Source organism: Eptesicus fuscus, chromosome 16, assembly GCF_027574615.1.
Source record: "Eptesicus fuscus isolate TK198812 chromosome 16, DD_ASM_mEF_20220401, whole genome shotgun sequence".
Lineage (NCBI taxonomy): Eukaryota > Metazoa > Chordata > Mammalia > Chiroptera > Vespertilionidae > Eptesicus > Eptesicus fuscus.
The window spans coordinates 43,087,158-43,112,095 of NC_072488.1; the positions used below are offsets into that span (position 1 = coordinate 43,087,158).

General features: G+C 50.6%; 1 protein-coding gene across 15 annotated transcripts in view; it reads left to right on the plus strand.

Moving 5' to 3' along the window:
- The first annotated feature begins 4,698 nt into the window (after positions 1–4,698).
- Positions 4,699–24,938, plus strand: part of DYSF (dysferlin) — a 207,542-nt gene continuing 187,302 nt past the window's right edge. For 8 of the 15 annotated variants that reach the window (XM_054728122.1, XM_008147464.3, XM_008147462.3 and 5 more), the window contains exon 1: positions 4,699–4,913. In XM_054728122.1, coding sequence (XP_054584097.1) covers positions 4,826–4,913 — 88 coding nt within the window. In that variant the 5' untranslated portion in view covers positions 4,699–4,825. Of the gene's footprint in view, positions 4,914–15,863; positions 16,007–24,938 lie in introns of those variants that run through there. The other 7 variants (XM_008147465.3, XM_008147463.3, XM_008147471.3 and 4 more) reach the window with 1 other exon arrangement.

The following is a 24,938-nucleotide window of genomic DNA, read 5'->3' on the forward strand; positions in this document are numbered from 1 at the left end:
AATCCGGGAGAGCGGTCAACTGGCTGAGTCTGGGCCATGCTGCACAGTGGTGGGAGAGGGCCCTGGCTCTCTGAAACGTCCATAGAGAGAAGCAGGCACCTCTGCTCCCAAAAACTGCTCACGAGGAGTGGGGAGAAGGTGTTTTGTGAAGGAGAGGTAGAAAGCTGAGAGCCCAAATGACCACCACCTCAGAATTCATAGACAGACTCATGAGGAATGCGATCCAGGAACAACCTTTCTCTATTCCTTCCACCCCATCTCTTGCTTATGATCTCTTTTTCTCTGACTGCAGAACGTTCTCCATTTCATGCACATGGTTCCTCTGAGCCCCCAGTTTTATTCATCCCAGCTCCAGCCAAACATAGGCTAGCAGCTCACAGTCTCCATTCCAGATTCCTGGGAGAGATCGTCAGATTGGTTCAGCTTGAATCAGATGTCTTTTCCTGTTGCCAGGGGGTGGTCTCAGAGAACGTGGTTCTTTTAAGTAGAGAAGACACCCCAAACACGTCCTACTTATAGAGGAATGAAATCAGGTGCCTTCTCACCGGGGCTCATTTCTGAACAGATGGGGCTCTGTGCATGAAGAATTTGAAGGGAACCTACCGTGTGAATAAATGATGCAGAGAAGTTGTGAGGGGGATGGTTAACTTATAAAAAAGACTGGTTCTTTTCAAACCACTTTAGTCACACCATATTTGCAAGCAGCTAGGTGCTTCTTAGATCCAATTTTAGCTCTGCCTTAAAGCAGGTTCATATTACTTTATGCATCTGAATAGAGTCAAACTGTACTTTAAAAATAGACCAGCCCGAATTGTGTGGCTCAGTGGTTGAGCGTTGACTTATGAACCAAGAGGTCACTGTTAGATTCCAGGTCAGGGCACATACCCAAGTTGGGGCTCAATCCCCAGAAGGAGGCGTGCAGGAGGCAGCGATCAATGATTCTTGCTTATCAATGCTGTTTCTATCTCTCCCTCTTCTTTCCTCTCTGAAATCAATAAAAATGTATTTTTTTAAATAGACCATAATTTGGGCTTTCCCTAGATCAACAGGACCTTACCCTTCTTCCCAATGAAATTAAATTTGACTCCCTACTTGGTACCTTCTCTAAAACTTGAATCTGACAAACTCCTGCCACATACAAAGCACCCTATAAATTTTGGTTAAATGAATGAGTGAATGAATCAATTAGTCAATCACTTTATCCAGCAACACATACTAGTAATGGCCAAGTGAGGCAGCAAGATATTTGATTTACTCCACCTGGTCTGCAGAATGCCCCTCTCACTCCCTCCAGCTCTATTAGCTCCATCCCCACTTTGCCCATCGCAGGTCAAGTCATCATCACGTCTCGCCTTCACCCTCTGCTATAGCTTCTAACTGGTCTCTTCACCTCTACTCTGGCCTCTTGCACTTCATCCTCCAAAAAAGCAGCCAGAGGGAGCTTTTGAAAAGTAAGTTGGTTCTTATTATTCCTATGGACTTAGCAGGCCTTGGACAGCTTCCCATCGGCCCTGCTGGTTCTCTACAGCAGCGATGTTCAATCAGGGTGTCACAAGAATTTTTAAAACACACAATACCTGACTATTTAGTTAGGGACACTGACCTCTTTTCCCTTAGATTGTAAAAAAAAAAAAAAAAAAGACAGCCAACATAACAATAGCTGTCTGGTGTGAATGCATCAAAATTGTACCTATTTTTTGTCAGATCGGCCAAAAATATATTTTTGTTGTGCCACAGAATTTTAGTGATTAGTTTATGTGTGCCATGAGATGAAAAGCGTTGAAAATTGCTGCTCTACAGCCTCACCTCCTCCCCCCCTCCCCCCTCCCAATCTGCACCGTAGTCACGATGTTCTTTCCTCACTCTTCCCAGGGCCTTGACCCAGAGCACTCCCTTCCTTCTCTTTAGAACACACTTGTCCTCTCTGATCCAACCTCAGTCTTGTCCAATGAACTCTAAATTGGCCTTCTGAGCTCATCTCAAATAGCTGTCACTGTCCCCGGGTCCCTGCTAGCTGCTCTCACACCCACCCATTTTCTGTCCTTTATTACACATACAGGTTTGTAATGGTCTGTGATTGTCTTGGTTATTTCATAAATATCAGTTTCCTATACTGAAGTGGAAACTTCTTGAAGTCAGGGGCAATATTAGTTTTCTCAAGCTGCCACAACAAAAGCTCACACACTGGGTGACTTTAGCAATCGAAATGTATTGTCTCACTGCCTGGAGGCTAGAAATTCAAGATCAAGTTGTTGGTTGGCGGGTTCGGTTTCTTCTGAGGTTTCTCTCCATGGCTTTGAGAAGGCTAACCCCTATTTTGTAAAACTACTCTTTGGAATTCTCTGCTGTTTTTTTAGACAGACTCTTATTCTAAAAAAGAACTTTGCTTTCCAGCCTGCTTTAGCCTGCTTGAATAATGAGGAAGATAAACTTAGCTGTCTGACCTTGTAGGCCAGAGATTAGATACACCCATACTCTCAATGCCATGCCAGGTGCATTTTTTAATTGGATAGAACTGTGTTGTTTTCAAGGCCAGCAGCGAGATAACCACTAAGCGCACATAGGGCTGGCTCTTTAATAAAAAGGGAAGTTCTGCTTGTAGCCTTGCTTAGAATTTGAATTCATTTTCTCTAAGCCCACCGCGGTGAATAAAGTGTAATTCCAAACTCTCCAGCATTGTTTGATCATTCCGGTTCTCTGTAACAGCTTTCCTGTGTCCACATGGTCTTTCCTCGGTGTGAGCACATCCCTGGTGTCTCTTTGTCCAAATTTCCTCTTCTTATAAGAACACCCACCAGATTGAATTAGAACCCACTCGAACAGCCTTGTGTTAACGACGTAATCACCATTTAAAGGCTGTGTCTTCAAATATAATCACATTCCTAACTGGGGTTAAGGGCTTCAACATCTGGATTTTAGGGGGACACAATTCAGCCCATAACAGTGACCATGTTCCTTGCCCTCACCATTGAGTCTCCATCCCCTAGAATGGTGGTTGGCATGTTGGAGGACTTGATACACAAATGTGAAATGAATGTACACTCACTCCCCTCCCTCTTCCTCTCCCCCATCACATATAGTGCTAGAGACAAACAAAAGAGGAAGCACAGGTTGCAGCAAAAGCATAAGTGACCACAAGAAATGTTTGCTATCCTGATCTTAAAATTACAGACCCACCCTAGCTGGCTTGGCTCAGTGGATAGAGCATGGGCCCATGGACTGAAGGGTCCCAGGTTTGATTCCGCTCAAGGGCACGTACCTCCTACCTTGGTTTCAGGCTTGATCCTCGCCCTGCTCTGGGCATGCGAGGGAGGCAACCAATCAGTGTGTCTCTCTCACATCGATGTTTCTCTCTGTATCTCCCTCTCCCTTCCATTCTCTAAAAAGCAACAGAAATCCTCGAGTGATGATTAAAAAAAAATTACAGCCCTTGGGGAAATGTTTCCCCCTCCTAGTGCCTCCTTATGGAGCCAAACCAGCCCTGCCAGCCGCTGACCCCTCCTGCCCCGGGTGCCTGTGTGGGGGCGGATGGAGAAGTGTTGCTGACAGCTGCGCAAGCATCCATGTAGCTCTCTTTAGAAGGTGAGTCACCCAAGTGCTGGGCCTGCGGATCTGCACAGCTCCGGGAAAGCAGTGGAGCAATAGGTACCCGGACCTAAAAAAAGGCCTGTCCTTTTCCAGGGCCAGGAATCCAATCTGAGGAACTAGCAGAGGGGGACTGAGATCGGTTTTTTTTTTTTTTTAATCCAAGTAATATAAAGTTTTTTTATCCGTCGTATAAAAATTACTTAGTGAGAAACTGGGAAGAGCCTAAATGTGTAACAACAGGAAGAAAGCTTTGCGAATCTAGCACATTCTTACGATAGAAAATCATGTAGCTCTTCAGAAAGTTGTTAATGAAGGATTTTGAATGGTGTAAGAAAATGTTGCATGAAATAGCAGGACAAGATCTCAGATATATAATAAATAAGGTAACTTCCACGCATATATACATACATTCACAGGAAAAAAACCTGGATTGGTAAATATCCAAATGTTGATGCTATTTTTTTTTCTAGACTCGGAGATGTGTGTGTGTGTGTGTGTGTGTGTGTGTGTGTGTGTGTGTGTGTGTGAAAAGTAGCATGTGTTGCTTTTACAACCAGAAAAGAGGGAGCAAAGTTTTAAAGGCCGCCGACGCTTCTTGTCAATGAAATTCCTCAGCCGGCGCCTCCCTGGGGAAAGCGCCTGCCCCCCAGCCTGGCCCCGGGATCCCGCTGCCACCCGGGGCGGTCCCGGTCCCGGTCCCGGTCCCGGCGGCTCGGTGGGGGAGTGCTGGAATCCCTGGGCCCGGAGGCGGCGACGCCAGGCGGAGGTGGGAGGTCAGGGGCGGGGCCGCGCCTCACGCCCGTCCCGGAGGGAGGTCTGGGCTGCTCCAAGCGCCCGCCGGGAGCGCTGGTCCAGCCGCGGCCACCACGGCCGCCGCCCAGCCCGCCTGTGCACGGCCAGGTGCAAAATGCCGTGTCATTGGGAGGGTCTGCGGCCGGAGCTTTGACTTACAGCCCAGCCGAGCCCGGCGGGACGGCGAAGGTGGAGGAAGAGCAGAAGCCCCCGGGCTCCCCCGAGGGCGCGCTGAGCGGCGGGGTGAGCGCAGCGGGGGCGGAGACGCAAGGCCGCCCCGGGAGCCGCCGGCCGGCCTGCTCCTCCGTGAGGGCAGATCTGCGAAGGGACCCGGCTCTCTGAGCCGCGCTCTCCGGGGCGGGACCCTGAGCTGCACCGCGGCTCTCCGCGCCCTTCCCCAGCCCTCTCCGCGCCCTGGGGGGCAGGGCCCTCACGCGTGCCAGACATGCTGAGGGTCTTCATCCTCTACGCCGAGAATGTGCAAACCCCGGACACCGACATCAGCGATGCCTACTGCTCCGCGGTGTTTGCAGGTAGGAGGGGTCTGCGATCCCGGCCGGCCGGCCTGGAGGTGGGGGGGTCAGGAAGGGGACGCCGCGGCCCTCCATTGCGGACAAGACTCACCGCCCCGGCCAGGCTGACTGTGAGGGCTGCGAAGAAACGTGTCCTTGGGGGACTCAGAGAAAACCAGGCGGGGAGGGGGGGGGTGGCCGAGGTGGCTGAGCTGCGCTTCTCGGGCCGGGCCGGGCCGGGCCGGGAAGCTGAGCCCAGGTTGGGGCTAAGGGGGGCCTGGAAGGCGGGGTCAGTATCTCTCTCCACAGGCGGCATCTCTTCGCACAGGTCTTTCTGCGCTGTGCGCTGCGAAGCACTGTGCTGCGGGCTCCCCAACTCTCCCCGGAAGGCTGGGACCCAGGCTTATTTATAACCCAGCTCTCCCCGCGGGCCCAGGCCTAGGCCTTTGATCTCAGTCCCAGGCTCGGCGGGCAGGCCAGCAGCCACTAGGGGCAGAGGCACCGCCCACCAGTCCAGGGGTCACTCACTACCTTGGCTTTGGGCACTGGATGGGGAAAATGTAGCAGCAGGAACCTCTAAGGACTTCCTTCCCCTACCCCAAGACTGGAGCACGTGGGGGTGATACCTGGGGGTGGTATCTCCATCAGCAGACGGGGGCTTGCAGAGCTGGGAGCCTGCTCCCCTGTGGGATGGGGATCTCCCACAGGATGGGTCTGAGGACTTTCCCTCAGGAGGTGAAGGCTGGGCCCGGTTAGCTTCCTCTCCACCCTCTCAGGGCCAAGCCAGAGCTGGGCTGCACAGCCGGGTCTTTGGGTTTGGAGCCATGCTGTGGGAGAAGGACCAGGGCAGGAGTGTGAGAGCTACCGCTCCACCCACCCTGTGCATCCTCTCAGCCTCCATGACAGCCATCCCCTTCTCCCTAGAGAAGTGGCTACATCCCAGGCACCTGGAACCCAGAGTATCGTGGTCCCTGGTCATCCAGCAGAACTCCCCTTTCAGTGTCATCTGCTCCCAGATGCCCGTGTGCACACATGCTCCCGCACACCTGCACATCTGCGAGTGCATGTGACACCTGCCGTGTTCCAAGGAGCAGAGACACTAAGAGGACACAGGCATGCGTTCACAACAGCACACACAGAGGTGCTGTGGCGGACACACACACACACACACACACACACTCCTGGGCCTGCGGCCCGGAGAGCAGCCTAGACCAGGAGGCGGGAAGGGGGAATTAGAGGTGACTCTCCAGCTGTGTTTGGAGGTGACACTCCAGCCGCGTGTTTTTCCTAACGTGCCACTCTGACCTGCTCACCAGTTTCCCACAGTTGCCTCTGGAAACGAGCTTTAGCGAGGTGTTTCCAGGGGGAGGGCAGGGGCACGAACGGGGGCCCCCACACTTCCTCTGTTTCCTCACCTGCAGGGCCCAAGCTAGCAGCCTGGGCTGAGGGCCCTGGGCTCCATGCTGTACAACTCCAGGAAACACTATTTATACTGAAAATATCCCGTGGCTGAGGGGAGGGAGGGTATTCTCAGGCTGTGGAGGGGGGACAGGCGCCCTGTGCATGGAGCAGCCGCCTCTCCCTCCAGCACTTCTCCCCCATCACCATCTCTCACCCAGCGGCTGAGCAGGCTTTGTGGACAGCACTCTGGAGCCGTCGGTCCAGTGCACAGATGAACCCCGAGAGGGCCCACCTTGAGCCCCTGCCTCTGTTCTTAGGGGTCTTGTCTCCTCTGGGGTCCAGATTTCCCTCCACCTTCCCTGATCACACCCCCACCTTCCAATATCCCCCCTACACACACACTGCCTCACACTTGATGATCCCCCGGGTCCCCCTACCCAGGCAGGCTCAGAACCCTCGCAGGAGAAAGGAACGAATGAATAATGAATGGGGAAGCACTTTCTAACCCAGAAGTACTTCGCCCACGGGAAGTATTGCTGGTGCGGTTCCTCTCTTGTCATTATTTCAGCCTCAAGGGCTGTCTATGGAACAGTCTTTCCCATCCTCCATCCACATCCTTGTCTCTGACTGAGCCCCTCCCCCCATCTGCTGGATGTCAGTCTGTGATCCTGCCTGTTTTTTGCTGCTTGGCTGCTCCACGTGGGCTCCCCCTTCCCTGGGGAGGAAGAACGTGCTCTGTGCTGACTGTGAGTGCCCTCAGCCTGTGGAGGGGCCTGGCTGGAACCCCCACTCGAAGTCATCACAGTCCCTGTCAGGCAGTCACCGGGAATGCAGTCCCTCCCTCCCACAGCCCTGGCCACATTCCACCTCCTGCACTGGCCAACCTCTTAGCCCGTGTCCAAATTTGGCCTCCCTGCGGCATTCAGGCCGGCGGGGCCTCCTTCTCCCTGCCGGGGCCAGGTTGGTGACTGATTACAGGGAAGGCTCTGGTCTCAGGGACACACTCCCCAGAGCAAAACTCCCTTCTGGGAAGGAAGCCTCCTCACCGCTGCCCTCCCCTGGCCTCCCAGGCCCTTGAGGGTTGGCTACCTGATGATAATCTCCCACCTGACACCTTGTCCCCTCCGTGTGCGCATACATCCGTTTCCTGCTCACAACAGCTTTGTGAGGCCGGTGGACCAAAGAGGTCCGCAGACGGAACCTGGCGAGCTCAGGGGAGGCCAGCATGGCAGCCCTTGCAAACTCAGAGACCGGAAGTCACCCCATGGAATGGTATGAACATAAAAATTCCTGACGAAAAGTGGGTCATGGCGCAGTCACGTCCCAGGCATGCAGCTTCCTTGACTAAGGTCAAGCTTTACCTCAAGGGGGCCTGTCTATGCCTTTTTGCATCTAAGGTAACATACCTTTGAAATGTCAAAGTAATCTCCTTTTCACAACCCCTCAGGGCGCAACCATCTCTATGTGCTGTGAATGTTAACTATCCTGTACCCGCCAAAGTAATAGGAGTGTGTATCTCTCTCTCTCACTCTTTATCCAGTCCCAGAGACCCCCCTCCCCCCACTTTGCTTTCTCCTGCCTCCCTAATCTACCACCAATGAATTTCATGTGACCCTCCTTAAGGCTCCTCCTTTGATTATAATGTATAAAATACGGTGGAACCTCGGTTCTCAAACTCAATTTATTCCAAAAACTGAATCATTTTTTCCCCATTAGAAATAATGTAAATGGAATTAATCTGTTCCAGACCCTCAAATGATTCCCTGTTTTATCCTTTCTTATATACAGTACATATCCAATGTACTGTTTAATCTGTAAATAAACACTTCTTTTCTTAAATTTATCAAGTCACCCCCTACCAGCCTTACACAAAGTCACTTTAAGCATTCGGTCCAGGGGTGTCTTTCAGGGCAGCATGCAGCATCTTTGCTTGTTCATATATCACCGCCTCCGAAAATGGCTGTCACTGGCTCCCTGCTTTTCCAAATCAACAACAGTTTTTCTACCTCTTCAATTGTCTGTGATCATTGTTTCTTTCACACTCTTAGCAACATTAGCACTCTAGATGGCTTTTTTTTAATTTTATATTTTATTGATTTTTTACATAGAGGAAGGGAGAGGGACAGAAAGCTAGAAACATCGATGAGAGACAAACATCGAGCAGCTGCCTCCTGCACACCCCCCACCGGGGATGTGCCCGCAACCAAGGCACATGCCCTTGACCGGAATCGAACCCGGGACCCTTCAGTCCGCAGGCCGACGCTCCATCCACCGAGCCAAACCGGTTTTGGCTCTAGATGGCTTTTTAAAAAATTTTTTTAAATTGTGCTAATTGTTAATTTTGCTAGCGACAAAAACATTCTCCCCTTTGTTGGTTGCCTGAGAAATGCTTTTTGTCAAGCTGAGGTGTATCAGCTTGAAAGGGTTGTCAGTTCAACAACCGAAGTTTGGTTCGACGACGGAGACATTTTTTTCTGTGAACAACTTGGTGGAGAACCAAATTGTTCCAGATGGGAGACCTTTGAGAAATGAGATTTGTCTGTAGCTGTAAAACTGACTTTCTCTGGAACATTTTCCCAACCCGTGGAGATTTTGCTTCCCTGCAGTCCTCATCCATTTGGCTCAAACTCTTACAAGAATTTTTCTTAAGGCTGGACATTCTTTTGTCGACAGGTCAAAGGGCAGGGACATTATTCTCCTTTACAGATGAGCACATTGGCCCAGAGAAGTGCAGGGGCCTGGCCAAGGTCACACAGTGACCCCACTTCTGGAGTCCCTCTGTTATCAGCATCCATGGCTCACGAATAAGAAAGCGCTTTGGAAAGCATAACCTGTGCTGCCTACACCTGGGCAAACCCACAGCCAGCACAGGGGAGGACCGTACTTGGGGTCCAAACGTGGGGGAGTGCAAGGCTTCAGGGAACCCAGTGTAAGACAAATGACCGAAAGATGGAGGATTCTGATTTTGAAAATGTATTTATCACAAGGAGAGAGGATGGGTATTCATTAAGCATGAACAAGGTACTATTTTCAGATGCTGTTTCTTTAAATCCTCCCAACAATCCTTATGAAAAAGGCATATTTAACTGATGTTATACTTATTAGGTGCTAGCCACTGTTCTAAATAGAACTTATGTATTATGAGCTATATCACGTTTCAGTTAAATTTATCAAAGTACATATATGTAGATGTGTAATCCTTCTAGCAACCATATTTAGTAGCAGCTATCATCACCCCCATTTTACGGATGAGAAAACTGAGGCACAAAGAGGTTATGTTATATACTAGTAAGTAGTGGAGTTGGGATGCAAGCCCACAGGATCTGGCTCCAGAGCTCCGTCTTTACCCACTCTACCATCTCCCTCTGGTCTTAGCTCTGATTTACAAGAGTCAAGCAGTAAAGGGGGAGGGGCAGGAATTTATTTTTGTCATTAATCTTCACCAGAATGTGTGTGTGTGTGTGTATTGATATATTGATTTTTAGAGAGATTGGAAGGGAAGGGGAGAGACAGAAAGGGAAACATCAGTGTGAGAGAGACACATTGATTGACTGCTTCCCACATGCGCCCTGACCAGGGCCGGGGATGGAGCCTGCAACCGAGGTAGGTGCCCTGGGTAGGAATTGAACTCAGGACCCTCTGTCTGTGGGCCAACACTTTATCCATTGAACCAAACCGGCTAGGGCGGAGAGCAGGATTTGAATTCAGGACCGGCTTACACCCTGGAGCCTAGTCTCCATCTGAGGCTGCCTGCTCACATCCTGGCACAGCTCACACACTGTCTGTACTGCCACTCAGTCCCTTTCTTTCCCAGGCACAGACAGCCTCACTCTTGCTCTCTGGTCTAGAGGATTCTTTCTTATCTCAGAGGGGTCTCTGCTCTTCTGTCTCACCTTCTCTAGATCTCATGGGACCATTCAGTCATCACTTGGCCCAGAATGCTCCCTCTAGGCATTACCCTCATGCCAGGCCATCTCACAGGGCTCTGGCAAACCCATGGTGGCTGTTCAGGGTCTGATAAGCAGGATCATGGGCATGGGGCACTGAGGAGGGCAGCCTGCAGTGGGTAAGGCAGGTACTCTGTCCAATATGAAGTTGGGTGGAGGGGCTCAGGAGGGCAGACAGCTGGTAGCCTTGGTCACATTCCAGTGGGACCAGAGCATCAAACAAGAGGGAGAGAAAGATGGAAGCTGAGGGCATTGACTCTGGACCCAGACTGCCTGGGGTCTTGGATTTTGAATAGTTCTGCTACTTTCCAGCTGTGTGTCTTTAGGCCAATTATTTAACCTTGCTGTGTCTCAGTTTCCTCACTTGTGAAGTGTTGATAATAATAGTACCTGCTTCAGCATGGTTCTGAAGAGTTTGTGTTTCTCCATATAAAGCACTTTGAATAGTGCCTGGCACTTAACCCATGTTAACTATTATATATATATTTATTATAAAAATTATTATAGTTAACATGTATTGTATACATACTAAGAAATCACATCCAAGAAACCTTGCACTATCTTTTTTGCCTTGTCAGTCGTACCATCAGCTCTGGTTGTCCATCCACTATCCCACCAGAGTGGGAACAATGGGCCAAGTACTGAGTGCGTCCCCAGACTCCTGTCCTGTCTCCTCTGGCTGCCCCTCCTGGAGCAGCCCCTCCTGAGCCAAAGGCATTTGTTTATCTGCTTGATGGTTGCCTGTGGCCTTCCCCATGGTGCTAGGACTTTCTTGGAACAAATATCTCTCTGGTGACAGGGCTCACAAACCTCAGTCCCTCTCCCCAGGCCGACTCACTCTCTTCCTCTACTTCCTGCATGCCAGTCTCGTCCAGATTGGTTCACTAGAATGAGTGTTAGCAGGAAGAGCTCTAACATCTATTTTACCCCTACTGTGCGCCAGGCACTGTGCTAGTGTTTGGTTTGATGCCCCCAAACACCTGTGTGAAACTGTCATCCTCTTGATTTCACAGAAGGGGAGACAGACTCTGAAAGGGGAAGTCACATGCCTCAGGTCACACAGCTAGAGAAAGGTGGACTGGGCAGAAGCCGGGAACTACAAGACGGTGCTTCCCGGGCAGAAACATGGTCATGGCTGTAGCCAGGATCACTACTTCCTATGCGTGCATTTTACGCCCTGGTGGACACGCAGGTGCCCTTCAGCCTCGCTGGTTGAATAGGTTGGGATATACATAGCACACATATTCTTCAGTGAATGTGAGGGGAGAGGGCAGGCAGATGCATTGGATCATCCATCCTCCTTGAAGGTTTTGGACTTTGGCAAATGTGCCCCAAAGAATCCTGTCAACTCACATGCAATGTTCACCTCAAGGTCAATGGTATTGAGCAGAAGGGCAAGGTTTGTTTGTTTCTTGCACATCTCATGCCAGGCCTTGGGGGAAAACCAGAGACCTGAGCCCGACCGAGCAGGCCAGCCGGCCCAACTCCAGCAGCAAAAAGGGGCCCTTTTCCTTGACTGTCAGGGAGGTAGGATCCCAATAAATGATAGAAGAGGAGAGGGGTCACAAACTCAGATGCCCATGGGAGCCTGGCAGGTGGCATAACTAAGATGAGGCCAGAAGGAAAAGCACGTGCCTATTGGGTGAGTGGTGGCAAGTGGAGTGACTTGAGAGAGCGATGCTCCATCCACAGGTGCCAGATGGTCAGTGTTGGGCAGAGACTTTGGGTCCATGGGCCAGCTTCTCTGATTTTTCAAGAGAAACTAAAATCCAGATCAATATGGGAAATCTCTTAATATTTATGTAAAGTACAATATTGTTATAAAACATTGTGTTGGTCAAAGACAACAGGGCTATGAACTGGATGTGTCCCCAGGGGACACCAGTGAGAGCAGCCGAGGTTCAATGTTTCATTTAATCTTGGAGACCTTTGTCCTAGGCTCTCTGGAAAGCAGGCAGCCAGTCTTCTCTCCCGTGGGATTATCAGTCAGCACCTATCCGTGACTGCATCGGTGAGGCGATGGGGGAGAGCCTCGGTCTCCCCCCCCCCCACGCCCGCCACCGCTTATTTCTATTAGCAATGAAATGTCATTGAAGTTAACATGACATCGTAAGTGAAAACTGGGCTTGCTGTGCAAACTCAGCTTCAAAACAGGTCCCCTCTCCCCTTTGCTACACCACGTGGCTCCTATGTCAGCTCTACCACCTTCACCGTGGGGCTGGCCTTGTCAGGGGTGCCAGGGATCTGCTCTTACCTGCGGCTTTTGGTAGGATACAGACCCGGCTGTTTGTTAGCAAGCCCTAACTAACGATGGTGTGAACCTGATAGTCTCTCTCACTCACATAACAGTTGATGTGTAGGCAGTCCTGGCTGGTAAAGTTCTGACCCATGAGGCTGTCAAGAGCTCCCTCCTTCTGGCTTGTTGCTCTGCTGTCCCCAGGCTGACAACATGGTTGGTGGCGGCTCACCATCGCAATCTGTACTGTGACGAGGGCAGGCATGCCCCTTTCCTCTAAGGACACAACCAGGCAGTTACATACATCCCTTCTGCTCACATCCTATGGGTCAGCACTTGTTTTCATGACCACATCTAGCTGCAAGAGAGGCTGGGAAACTTAGTCTTTCTATGTGTCCATGTAAAACTCTTTGGACAATTTCTGTGGAAGGAGAGAACATATGGGAAGGGGACAAGTGGAGGTCTCACTCACACTCTCCAGGAAAGCTGCATTCATGATACAAGTCCCCCTGGGAGGAAGCCCCCTTGAGTACTAGGCCCCGGTATGATGTCCCCCAGCACAGTCAGCTGTCTGATCAGGGAACAGCAGCCATGGCAGGAAGTTGGAGGTTGGGATGGAAAAGAAGCCTCAGGAAGTGTCCAGGAGCCAGGCCACCAGCTGCTGCGTTTCTGGTTTACAGAGCAGGTGTGTGGAGCCCCTGCTCCTTGGACACAAGCCAAGTGTTTGTGAAAGTCCCTCGGAAGAGTCACTGGAAATGTTCGCCTACAGACTTCCTGTGCTGACTGACAGCAGAAGTATGGGGCAGCGTGTGGTGTGGTGGGGGAAAGGAGCAAAGCCAGGAATCATTGTGAAAATAAAAATATCCCAAATCATCATCATATCCGAAACGCCCCCTAGGGGGCAGCACTATCCTTATGGAGAACCGCTGGCTTAGCCTGATCTTGGGGTGGAAGGAACCCTGGGAAGCCCAGGACAATGCCCAGGACACCAACCCTGGGGGGCCCTCACTATGCACTGGAATGCCTGGCTGACTGAGACGGCCTTGGCCTGTCCCCTTATTGCCAGCCAGACACCAAACAGGTAATCACCCTCCTGTTATTCTTACAATTGCGCCGGTGCTAAGAAGGAAAAGCGCTGCTGTGCGGTGGGTTGCCATGGGAGCAGCCTAGACCAGGAGGTCAGAGGCGGCTTCCTGGGGGCGTGATGTTTAAGCTGAGGCTTAAGGGATGAATGAGGGCGGCCTGTGAAGAGAAGGGCGAAGTTGCACGGTGACAGATAGTTACTAGATTTATCATGGTGAGCTCATCATAAGGTATAGAAATGTTGAATTACTATGTTGTGCAACTGAAACTACTATCATATCGCATGCCAACTATGTTTTAAGAAAAAAATAGGGAGGGAGGGAGGGAGGGAGGGAGGGAGAGAGAGCGAGAGAGAGCGAGAGAGAGAGAGAGAGAGAGAGAGAGAGAGAGAGAGAGAGAGAGAGAGAAAGAAGAGAGAGAAAGGGGCAGAGGGGGCAGCAGAGCTCCAAGTTGGGAGGGAGCTCAGCATGTTCCAGAAACAGGAGCCACTGGAGCTGGAACTCAGAGTGAGGGGCTGAGTGGCCTATGCCTGTGGGTGGAGGTAAGGGATCTGGGCTTCATCCCAAGAGCATGGAGGCCTTTGAGGAGTTTTCAGCAGGCAGTGACCTGATCGTATTTGTTTTAAGATCGCCTGGCTCCAGTGTGAATAATGGACCAAAGAGGTGTCCATCTCATTATGAAGGTGGGCAGGGTCACCCGGGGAGCGTGGGTGGTGGGCCCAAGCCAGCTAGAGGGGGCAGGGCCTCTAAGGCTGAGGAGAGGACAGCCTGGGACTTGTCAGTGAGTGGGTGAGAGTGCCCCAGTGCCAGTGGGTCTTAGGAGCACAGATGATTCATTCACAACAGGAGGGAAGGCAAAGGATTTGGGCTCACGGGGTCAGGAGGCTGGGAGCCTGAGGAAGTTTTCTACTGTATAAATAGGAAGTAAGCAGAGTGGGTGGCGATGGGGTTGCTGTGGGTTTGGGTAAGAAAAGGGAAATAGCAGTCTAGGAGAGCGGGAGACTGCAGACCCTGGGAATACAGTATAATCGCCAAGCAGCAGCGAGGGTCCTCCGGAGTCGGGGGTCCCGAATATCCAGCGACAGGGAGCAGGTTAGCTGGTGTTCTCCAGCACCCTTAGCGGTTAGGGTGCAGGGGTCGAGTAGGCAGAGGTGAGTTTCACCAGGTTATGATTTCGCCACATGAAAACGCTGGGTCCTCACAATAAGAGAGGAGAAAGGGCGCTGCGGTTTTGTGCAGCAGAATGATAACTCGTTACTGAATTTAGGCTGAGAAAGGAGCTCAGTGAGGGCTTGGGAGGCGGGAGGGGGGCCTGTCCGGTGCTAGGTGCAGGAGTATAAGCATACGGAAGTGAGAAGCCAGGGCCCCTGTGGTTAAGAAGTTCATCAGCTGGAAAGGAACCAGATATAATGCGGGAAAGCGTGCTCAGGGCTGTGACCCACGGCTCACGCTACAATCAATTGCCTCCACGGAGGGGGCGAGGGAGCCTGGAGATGGCTGGTGTGTGTGTGTGTGTGTGTGTGTGTGTGTGTGTGTGTGTGTGTCGCCAGTGGACCCTTGTACTCCAGGGACGCAATGTAATTTGGACGCAGACCCCTGCCCCCGAGATGAGCGACTCCTGACTGCCCTGAAGAAGGAGCCGAGGTGGGTTCGAGGGCTCGGGCCTCGGAGTCTGAGCGCAGGGCTCCCATCAGCCGGACCCGCTGCCTGGGCTCCAAGCGCGGCAATGGGGCTGGCGGGGCCGATGCGCGGCTCGGAGGCTGGGGCTCCCGGCGCTGAGCGCGCTCCATTGCTCGCACACCCCACGCGCTCCTTTGGCGCTCGCGCCAAGTTGCAGTTTCCCGCAGGCACACTTTTGTCCCCGAGGCTGGGTCTCCCGATCCTCCCGCGCCTTCGCTCATTTCTCCCGCGCCGCCATCCGCCCAGCGCCCTCGGCTTGCCGGCCGCCCGAGCGCAGCGGGGAGGAGCGCAGCCGGTGCGCGGCGGCGGGGAAGTCGCCCGGAGGCGCACGGGGCTCTGGAGCCTGGCTGGGCGGGGAGTCCCGGACGCTGGGGGCTCCCGCGAGCAAGGCCGGCGCCTGCTGCCCCGCGGAGCGGTGCTTCCCGCGTCAGTGGCGCTGTCACTCCGGACGCGGGCGGGGACTCCCACGGGCGCGCGCCTGCCCCCTGCCCCGCCCCGCCCGCCGTGGGGAGGGTCCGCCCAGCCAGTGTCCGGTGTCCTCCCCGAGGCCTCTCCCAGGCGTTCGGACTTCTCCGCGGAGGCGCGGCGAAGGCAACAGCTCCCCTTCGGTGGGTGCCCGGGCTTGGTGCGCCCGCTCCCCTCCCGCCCGCGCGCCTCTGCGCTCCCCCGGCGCCAGAACCATGCTGTGCTGCCTGCTGGCGAGGGCCAGCAATCTCCCTTGTGTGAAGAAGGACCGCAGCGACCCGGTCGCCAGCTTGACTTTCCGAGGTGAGAGCCCCTTGGCCACCGCGCCCACGCGCCCGCGCCACCCGCCTCTCCGACCGCACCGCACGGTTTGCAGCCCCGGCTCCAGCACTAACCCTAGTCCCAGCCACAGCTGTCTTCCTCTGTCAGCAGCGACAGGAATCTCAGCCCTGTCTTCCCGCAGAAGGCCAGGAGGATGAAACAGCAGCACATTGCCACAGTGCTCTGAGATTTGGGAAAAGTGCATGTGCTGTAATATGTCAACAGTTACCACTTAAAAAAATGTTTTCATTGCTTTTTGAGAGAGAGAGAGAGAGAGAGAGAGAGAGAGAGAGAGAGAGAGAGAGAGAGGTATTAATTGGTTGCCTTCCACACGCACCTCAACTGGGGTCGGGAATCAAACCTGCAACCCAGGTACGTGCCCTTGACCGGGAATCGAACCTGTGACCCTTAGATGCTCGGGCAGGTGCCCTAACCATTGAGAAATACCAGCCAGGACTACGGTTACAACTACCCGATACCCAGAGGGAGTAAAGTGCGAGCCCTTGTCTGTCCTGTAGACTGGTGTGCTTTGAATCTTTATTTCATTCATTCATTGGCCTATCTTTATGGAATGCATCAGGTCTCAGTTCAGAGTAAAGGAGCATAATAGGTTAGATATGGCCTTGATACAAGGATTTTGAGGGTTGTCAAGGGCGTTTTTTGTTTTTTTTTTTTAAATTCCAAGAGCCTAAGTACCTACATTTGGTGCTTAGATAAGAGTGCCCCCCCCCCCTTCTGTGTTTGGGGCAACAAAAGACTTACAACCCCAGTCTTACGAGGCACCTTTAACCCCCTACTTTAAGGCAATCATTCCCATGGGTGGAGGTGTCTTAGGAGGGGAAAGGGAAGAGGAAGGATCTGTCAAAATTAAGAGAAGGAACAATGGCTGTGAGTCAGGACCCCAGTTCTGTAAAGAAAGATAAATACGGAGAGGAGAGAGAGCTTTCCACTTACCAGGATGCATATCCTGTACTTTTGTGGAATTAAAAAAAATATATGTATCACAAAAGATGGTCAACTCTATAGGAAGAAATGGCTGGTGTTTTCACGAGGCTGGAAAACAATGGGGGCACTTTCAGCTCTGACCCATGATCTCCATTTGCCCCCCAAGCACCCACAAATACTAAGAACCATAGATGGAAGACACAGTTTGGCCAAGTGAGAACTATGTGCAGCTTTAATTACTTGTTATGGGATAATTTACATTGTATTTCTCTTCTGAGAAGTGTGAGTTGAAACATTTTAGAAAACTGCTATTGTCATTAATTGGTGACATCCCTGCGAGCCCACTATGAAATGCAACTTCAGGACAAGGTTCCCAGCTCTCTCTTGTCCATCAGACTTTGCCTAAGCCATTCCTGAGCAGAAATTGTGAGGCCGACACTGGCTGGAAAAGAAGTCCCCAAAGGACCCTGAGCCCAAGCGCCCACGTCAGCCTGGTTCTCTCGGATGCTTTGGAACTCTTTTGGGGCTGTTCACAGCTCTCTTTCCTTGGTTATGTTTTTTTAAAATATATGTTTATTGATTTCAGAGAGGAAGGAAGAGGGAGAGATAGAAACATCAATGATGAGAGAGAGAATCATTGACTGTCTACCTCCCGCACGCCCCACCCTGGGGATCGAGCCCACAATCCCGAAATATGGCTTGACCAGGAATCGAACTGTGACCTCCTGGTTCATTGGTCAATGCTCAACCACTGAGCTCTGTCAGGTGGGGTTTCCCTGGTTCTGTAACAGTCTCTGGTAGCTGCTAATCTCAGTCTGCAGATAAGGATATGGCAACATGGGGAAGTTAAGTGAGGTGTCCAGGTTGTGATTGTGGCAGGGAGCGACCAGTGTTGGAGTGGGCAGTACCCATGAGTCAGGTAGGTGACTTAATAGGTAATCCATTGAGGCCCCCTCTTGGTTGTTGCTCTGGGCCAGGTACCCTGCCTGAATGGCTGCTGTCCTCCCCCAATCTCTGCATGTGCCACTCGTTACACCATCTTACTATTTATGCACTGACAAGCCCCAAGCAAAACTGAAATCTAGAATATAACATATCCGATTTTTCAAAGTCTTTCAAAGCCCCAGTGCAATACCACCTCCTCCAGGGAGGCACCCAGGATTCCCCTGGCTAGCATTAGTCCCTCCTCTCCGGAGGCACAGTGCCTGGTTAGGTCTGCTAGCACACTCACTCCAGCAGGTCTGTGCTCAGTACTCAGCTCCGCACTTAGGGCCTTGTGACTCCATGTGTGCAGCCGCCTATCCTTAGCACCAGAATGCCAGGGCTGGGTGCAGACAGGTGCTCTGAAGTGTTTGTGCCTTTTCTGGTCCAGCCTCCGGCCATCACGCAGCCTGGGACAGTGGTCTTCACGCTTTCCTGTGCCTGAAAGACAGACTCCTGGGTCCCATCCATAGAGGTCCCGAAAGCCAGCATTGATCACCTATTTCCATTTTGGAAACACACCTTGAGAGAAATAGGTGGGAGATGTGAAAGGTGAAATCAAGGTGGCATTCCCCGCCTTCCCCAGGGGGAATTCGTGCTGGAGTTTGGGGCTGCGCTGATGCTTAGAGAGGGAGGCCGTTAGAATCGGACCCAGAACTTACAGACCACCTAGCCGGGGGTAGTCAACCTGGCTGCACGTCAGAGTCACTTGGGGAGCTTTAAACACATTCACTGCCAGCCTCCCTGTCCCCTCCTCTCTCTTGGAGGCGGGGCCCAGATACAGGTGTTTCTAAACAGACTCCAAATGTGTCAGTTGTGCTGTCAGGATTGAGAACCCTTGAGCCCAACCCCCTCATGGGCACAGGTGGGACTGCGGCCTGCTCGCAGGGAAGCCGGCCTCGCCCTGGGCTTGGCTCCCACGCGGGGCCCCAAGCGCATGGGCCTGGCTGGCCCCACTTTCCAAGCAGTTGTTCCCCCAGCATTCCAGCCTCGGATGTAATTTCAGGACCCGCCTCCCAAAATAGACTATGGGCTTTGGAAGGCCCGACCCGAGAGTACTTTTTTGGTTTCCCTGTCTCAGGGCTTCAGGGTAGAGGTGATTAATGAATCTTTATCATTCCATTGTTCCTGTACTAATTAGTTAACTAAAACTACCTTGAGTTGCGGGGCTGTAGAGGTACTTTTGACTAATGGTCTCTGTGAACGAGCAGCTTAATTTCTTGTAGCTTTTAGTGATCTGTCCTTCCTTCTGCCCTGCCCATTTTCTGTCCTGTAATGTGATTATGTCCCTCCATTCATGCATCTAGTTCATTGGACACATACTTATTGAGCACCTGCTAGAGGCTGGGGGATGTTCCAGATGTTGGCGATGCATCCAAGGACAAAACCTGAAGCTTAGACTTATTTCCTTGACGTTCGGATCTCCTGTATGCCCACTGGGTGAATTTCTGTTGGCTCCCCAGGGCCCACAAGCCAGAAAACTGAATCACTACTGACTCTTCTCTCTGCCTCATCCCTCCCTGTGTCTCTCCAGCTAACCCAACTCCTTTCTCCCCCTCTTCTCCCTTCCATCTCCTGGGAGGTCTCTAGACTTTACACAGGAGCCTGGGGGAATCTCATAGAACTGCCTGAAGGTTGAGATACAACTGAGGAGCAGATCTGACTCCCCTTTGTAGGGAAGGTGGGCTAAGAAGATACTGGATTCTCTGAACCTGGCTTTTTAAACATTAGAGGTGCTTTTAAAGCATTGACAATAGCCTTCTGCTTTCTTATTGAGAACATAATATGCACTCAGTGTATAAAAGGATACATTATAGAGGGGCATGAGGCAAGAGTAATAAATGGCCCCAAATCCTGGCACTTTGAATTAATTTTTAGTAATTTGACATATATCCTCTAAGATTGTTTTTCTATTAAAATAAAGCCATTTTAGTTGTGAAATTGAAGACCCAAGTAAAAGGACTTAAAATACAAATGTATGCTTTAATGCGGGGGTTCTCACCTGGGGGTGATTTTGTTCTCTAGGGGACATTTGGCATTGTCTGGAGACATTTTGGGTTGTCATCGCTGGGGGTGTGTGTGGAGGGGGGTGTGGTGGCACCCACATGCGTGTGCTCCCACTATTGGCATCTAGTGGGTAGAGGGCAGGGATGCTGCTAAACATCGCGCAGTGCATAGCCCCCTCCCACAATAAGTATCCAGCCTCAGTGTTAATAGTGCCCACATTGAGAGACCCTGCTTTGACGGATAAATTATGAAGGGAATACCCACATATATCACCAGGTCAAGGAATGGAGTCTTTGGGCCCCACCCTCCCACCAGAGACCTCCAGACCCCTTGCCTTTCTCTCCAGAGTAATAGCTTCTCTCAAATGCTTGTCAATTTACATTTTCACTCAACAGTATACCAGGGGCATTTTTCTATGTCAGTCAGTATTCTCCACACCTTTTAAAAATGTCTGCATAGTATTTTAATGTATGGATGTACCATAATTCAGTTATACAACTTCCTATTGATGAATATTTAGGTTATACCAAATATTTTATATTTATAGTCAGTACTTAAATGATACTGTCACTGTTAGAATTATCCTTGTGTCTAAATCTTTGCCCACATATTTAATTATTTTGGGGGGTATATACTGGAAGTGACACTGCTGTGTCAGAGGTTTACATATTTAAGGCTTTGCTACATTTTCCAAATTGCTCTCCTGAAAATCTGTACCAACTTTACCCTCCCATCAGCGGAGTATGGGGGCTTGTTTTCTTATACTAATCCTGCTAACATAAAGCAGTACCATGCAAATCTCTTTAATAATTTCTTAGGTTCAAATAGCATTTGTGATATTTCCAAGTTATTACCTATTTGAATTTATTTTTACTGAATTGATTTTTTTAAAAAAAGTTATTGATTTTTTTTATAGAGAGAGAAAGGAAGAAGGAGAGGGAGAGGGAGAAGGAGAGAGAGAGAGGGAGAAAGAGAGAGAGAGAGAGAGAAACATGGATGCGAGAGCAGAACACTGCATGCCCTCTAGTAGGGACTGAGCCTGCAACCCGGGCATGTGCCCTGACTAGGAATGGATCTGGCAACCTTTCGGTGCATGGTACAACACCCAACCAACTGAGTCACACCGGCCAGGGCCCGAATTGCCTTTTAATTTACCCATTAAGAGAGGGCTTCAGTGCTTGTCCTTTTCTTAATTAGTTGCAGTGCCCTTTATATATTAAGAACATTAACATTTCATCATAGATGTTTCAAATGTCTTCCCCAGTTCTAATTGGCCTTTTGAGCTTCAAGATTACCCCTCTCAGAGTACATTCCACCACCACCCCTTCCTGGCTGTGCGTTTCTGGGAAAGTGGGGTTTCCATTAGGATTTAAAAAGATGGAGATGGAGTAGGAGTTCTTGAGGGTGAGGAGGGCAGGGCTTCTGCTGGTCAGGGCGGGAAATGACAGCTGCCCAGTTCTTGGGGTGTCTAGGCTTGAGTCAGGGCAAAGACTGTGTTGGGGGATCTGTGCCAGGATGCAGAGCAGACGGCCCTTCAGCAGGAGCCACGGCTGCCTTTTCTCCTTTCAGTTGCCTCTGCCTTTGGTTTTTGCTGACATTCCGAATGTCTATCACGGTCTTGGTCTGCTGGGTGTTCTAATGAACTGTCAAGAAAGTGCCCAGTACAGAGCAAGTCCTTCACCCCGGACAGAGACAGCTGTCCCTCTAGGTGCCTGGCACCCCCAGCCACCCATGTACCCCTGTCAGAACCTGAGACATCCTCTGCCATTCCTCTACCCCTTCCTCACCCAGACACTGGCCTAGACCCAGCCCCATAGCCTGTGTCCTCTCATCTTTCACCTGGACTTAACAAATTTTTTTGTGATAAAATTTACCATCATAACCATTTTTAAGTGTACAGTTCAGTGTCATTAAGTACATTCATACTGTGTGCAACCACCACCACCATCCATCTCCAGAACTCTTTCATCTTCCCCAACTGAACTCTATACCTGTCAAATAATATCTCCCCGTTCCCCCTCCCCAAGCTTATTTCACTTCGTATAATGTCCTCAAGGTTCATCCATGTTGTAGCTTGTGTCAGAATTTCCTTCCTTTTTAAAGCTGAATAATACTCCATTGTATGTACATCTCACGTTTTGTTTATCCACTTATCTGTCCGTTGACGCTTGGGCTGCCTAAGCGTTTTAACTACTGTGAACAATGCTGCTATGAATATGGGCATATAAATACCTCTTTGGGTCCCTGCTAGATTTTTAAAAATATATATATTTCTTTATTGATTTCAGAGAGGAAGGAAGAGGAAGAAGAGATAGAAACATCAATGATGAGAGAGAATCATTGATCAGCTGTCTCCTGCACGTCCCCTACTAGGGATCGAGCCTCAACCCACGCATGTGCCCTTGGCTGGAATCAAACCTGGGACCCTTCAGTCCACAGGCCGACACTCTATCCACTGAGCCAAACTGGCTAGGGCCCTGCTGGATTTTTATATAGCCTGTGGCTGTCCCTGTTTTTAGTCCCACATCCCTCCCAGGTGTCGACACCCCTGGGCCTCTCTGCCTCTAGCACATCCCTCCAGCAGAGTAGCTGCACTTCTTACATGGACATTCAGGGCTCCTGGGCGCATGAAAGTAGAAGCTGCTGGTCCTCCTTTGGCCCCAGGGCTGGACCAGATCAATGTGGGGGGCACCATGCACGGAGTGATTGCTGGGATGCTGGTTCAGTGGGCCAGCCTGGGGAATATCAGGTCCTCTCCCCGACACCTTCAGCTCCAGGAAGTAGGGTTGCTTCTTTCTCTGCTTGGCTATGAGGGCAGGGTGGCTGTGGCATCTGCACCCCCTTTAACTGATCCTGCCCCCAGCCTGTACCAGGCACATACAGGTATGGGAAAAGATCTGTATAATTTTGTACATCATTCCCCTCATGAAAGTCAGTGTCCCTCACACACTAGGGACAGCAACTCGAAGTGTTGAGTTGTTTCACTTCTTGGGGCCTTAAAATTATTTTTATTGTGGTAAAATATACGTAACAAAATTTACCATTTTGATCATTTTAAATACAATTCAGTGGTATTCAATACATTCACATTGTTGTGCAAGCATGCCCATTATCCATCCTTAGAACATTTTTATTATCCCAAACTGAATCTCTATGCCCATTACATAACAACTCCCCATTCTTCCTGCCCCAGCTCCTGGTAACTTCTATTCTACTTTCTGTGTCTATGAATTTGACATTCCAGGTACCTAAGTTAAATCATATAATATTTGTCCTTTTGTGTCTGGCTTATTTCATTTAGAATAATGTTTTCAGTGTTCATCTGGTAGCATGCGTCAAAATTGCCTTCCTTTTAAAGGCTGAATAATATTCAATTTTAATGGCTATTCCACATTCTGTTATCCATTTATCTGTCCATGGACATTTGGGCCTTGGTACCTGGAGATGCAAAGGGAAATGGACCAGTATTCCTCAGCCTTTCCTTAAAGCATCCTTCGTCAGGCATGAAACTCTCCCACGGTACAGACTGTGGTGTGCGCCCTCAGTGAGCACCCTGCCTTAGAGTTTGTCTTCTCTGTGATCCCACCAGCCCCAAAGATCCCATTGTCATTAGTGTCACAAAACCCAGTGTTTCGTCTGCTTCCCAAATGTATCGTTACCTTTATAATTGAGTTGGAGGGGCCAGGGATCTGTCCTGTCTTGGCTACTGGAGATTGACAGCTGGCTGGGTGCTCCCTTCCACACTGTAACCCCTGTGTGTGTCCAGACCCTGGGGAGCTAACAAGCATCTTGGGCCTCTGAAAGGTATCTGTCCCCACAAGATGGGCCCAGACTACTGGGGGGCACAGTACGCTGGCCACTAATAGGGGGACGTTACTAGGTGATGAGCAGAAGGGCTCCTTATGCAAGGCCATGGCCACATCTGACATTTAGGTATCAGGATGTATGTTGGGCTCTTGCCAGTGGAGATTGCTCAGCCAGGTGGTCCCCAGATGGGACAGGATGGTCTGGCTTCTTACCTGTCTCTGAGGCCCTCCTCACGTCCCCTCCCTCAGCCCATGGTCTTTATTGGCGTTGGCTTCAGTGGGGGACCAGGACCGTGTTCTACACCATTCCTGCCACACACCTTGGCTCTTGGCACTCAAGGGCCAGGATGGTGATTTCTTTGTTCTCTAGTTCTCCTCAGACAATCTTCCTTTAAGGCAATATTTTCAAACTTTTTGGACTGTTACATACAATAAGACTCATATTTTACATTAAGTTGTGGTACACTTAGATAAATATATATGTGAAAATATAATCAAAAGTGTTTTTTAAAACTATACTTTTGTTGATTTCAGAGAGAAAGGGAGAGGGAGAGAGAGATAGAAACATCAATGATGAGAGAGAATCATCGATATAATCAAAAGTTTTAAGTAATAGTACTTTTCTGACAAAAGACGTACTCTGAGATTTTCTTCTCTAGTCTGCTCTGTCATTAAAAGGACAGATTGGTCAACTTACTCAACTGATGTCATGGCCCTCTATTGGGTCCCAGTGAGTAGATTGAAAATCACCACCGTGCAGTCATGGGACATTGCGGTCTAGGAGTGTGGGGTCGAGTTGTGTGGGTTAGGCTTGAGGAAACAAATGAATTGCCATGGGGAACAGAAGAGTAGGTTTATTCCTCTTCACTGAGTCTTTCAGTCTGGAGGATCACCCCATGACTTCAGCACCATTCCCATGAATGACTGCTGGTCCCCAATTCTGCTGAGCAACCTGGGCGGAGGGCATAGCCCCTCTCCCAATCCCCAGCATGAGCTGTGAGCTCTTCTGTATCTTTAATTATTGAGTCTATTATATGTGCATAAAACCACATCTCTTAAGGCCAGAGTTAATTAGCAAGGACAGGACAAGTCTAAATTCATGATGAGGAAGGAACTGTTTCCTAATTAGCAGCGTGCCTTCCCCTTTCTTGGCGCCTGTAAGGCATGTGATTGTG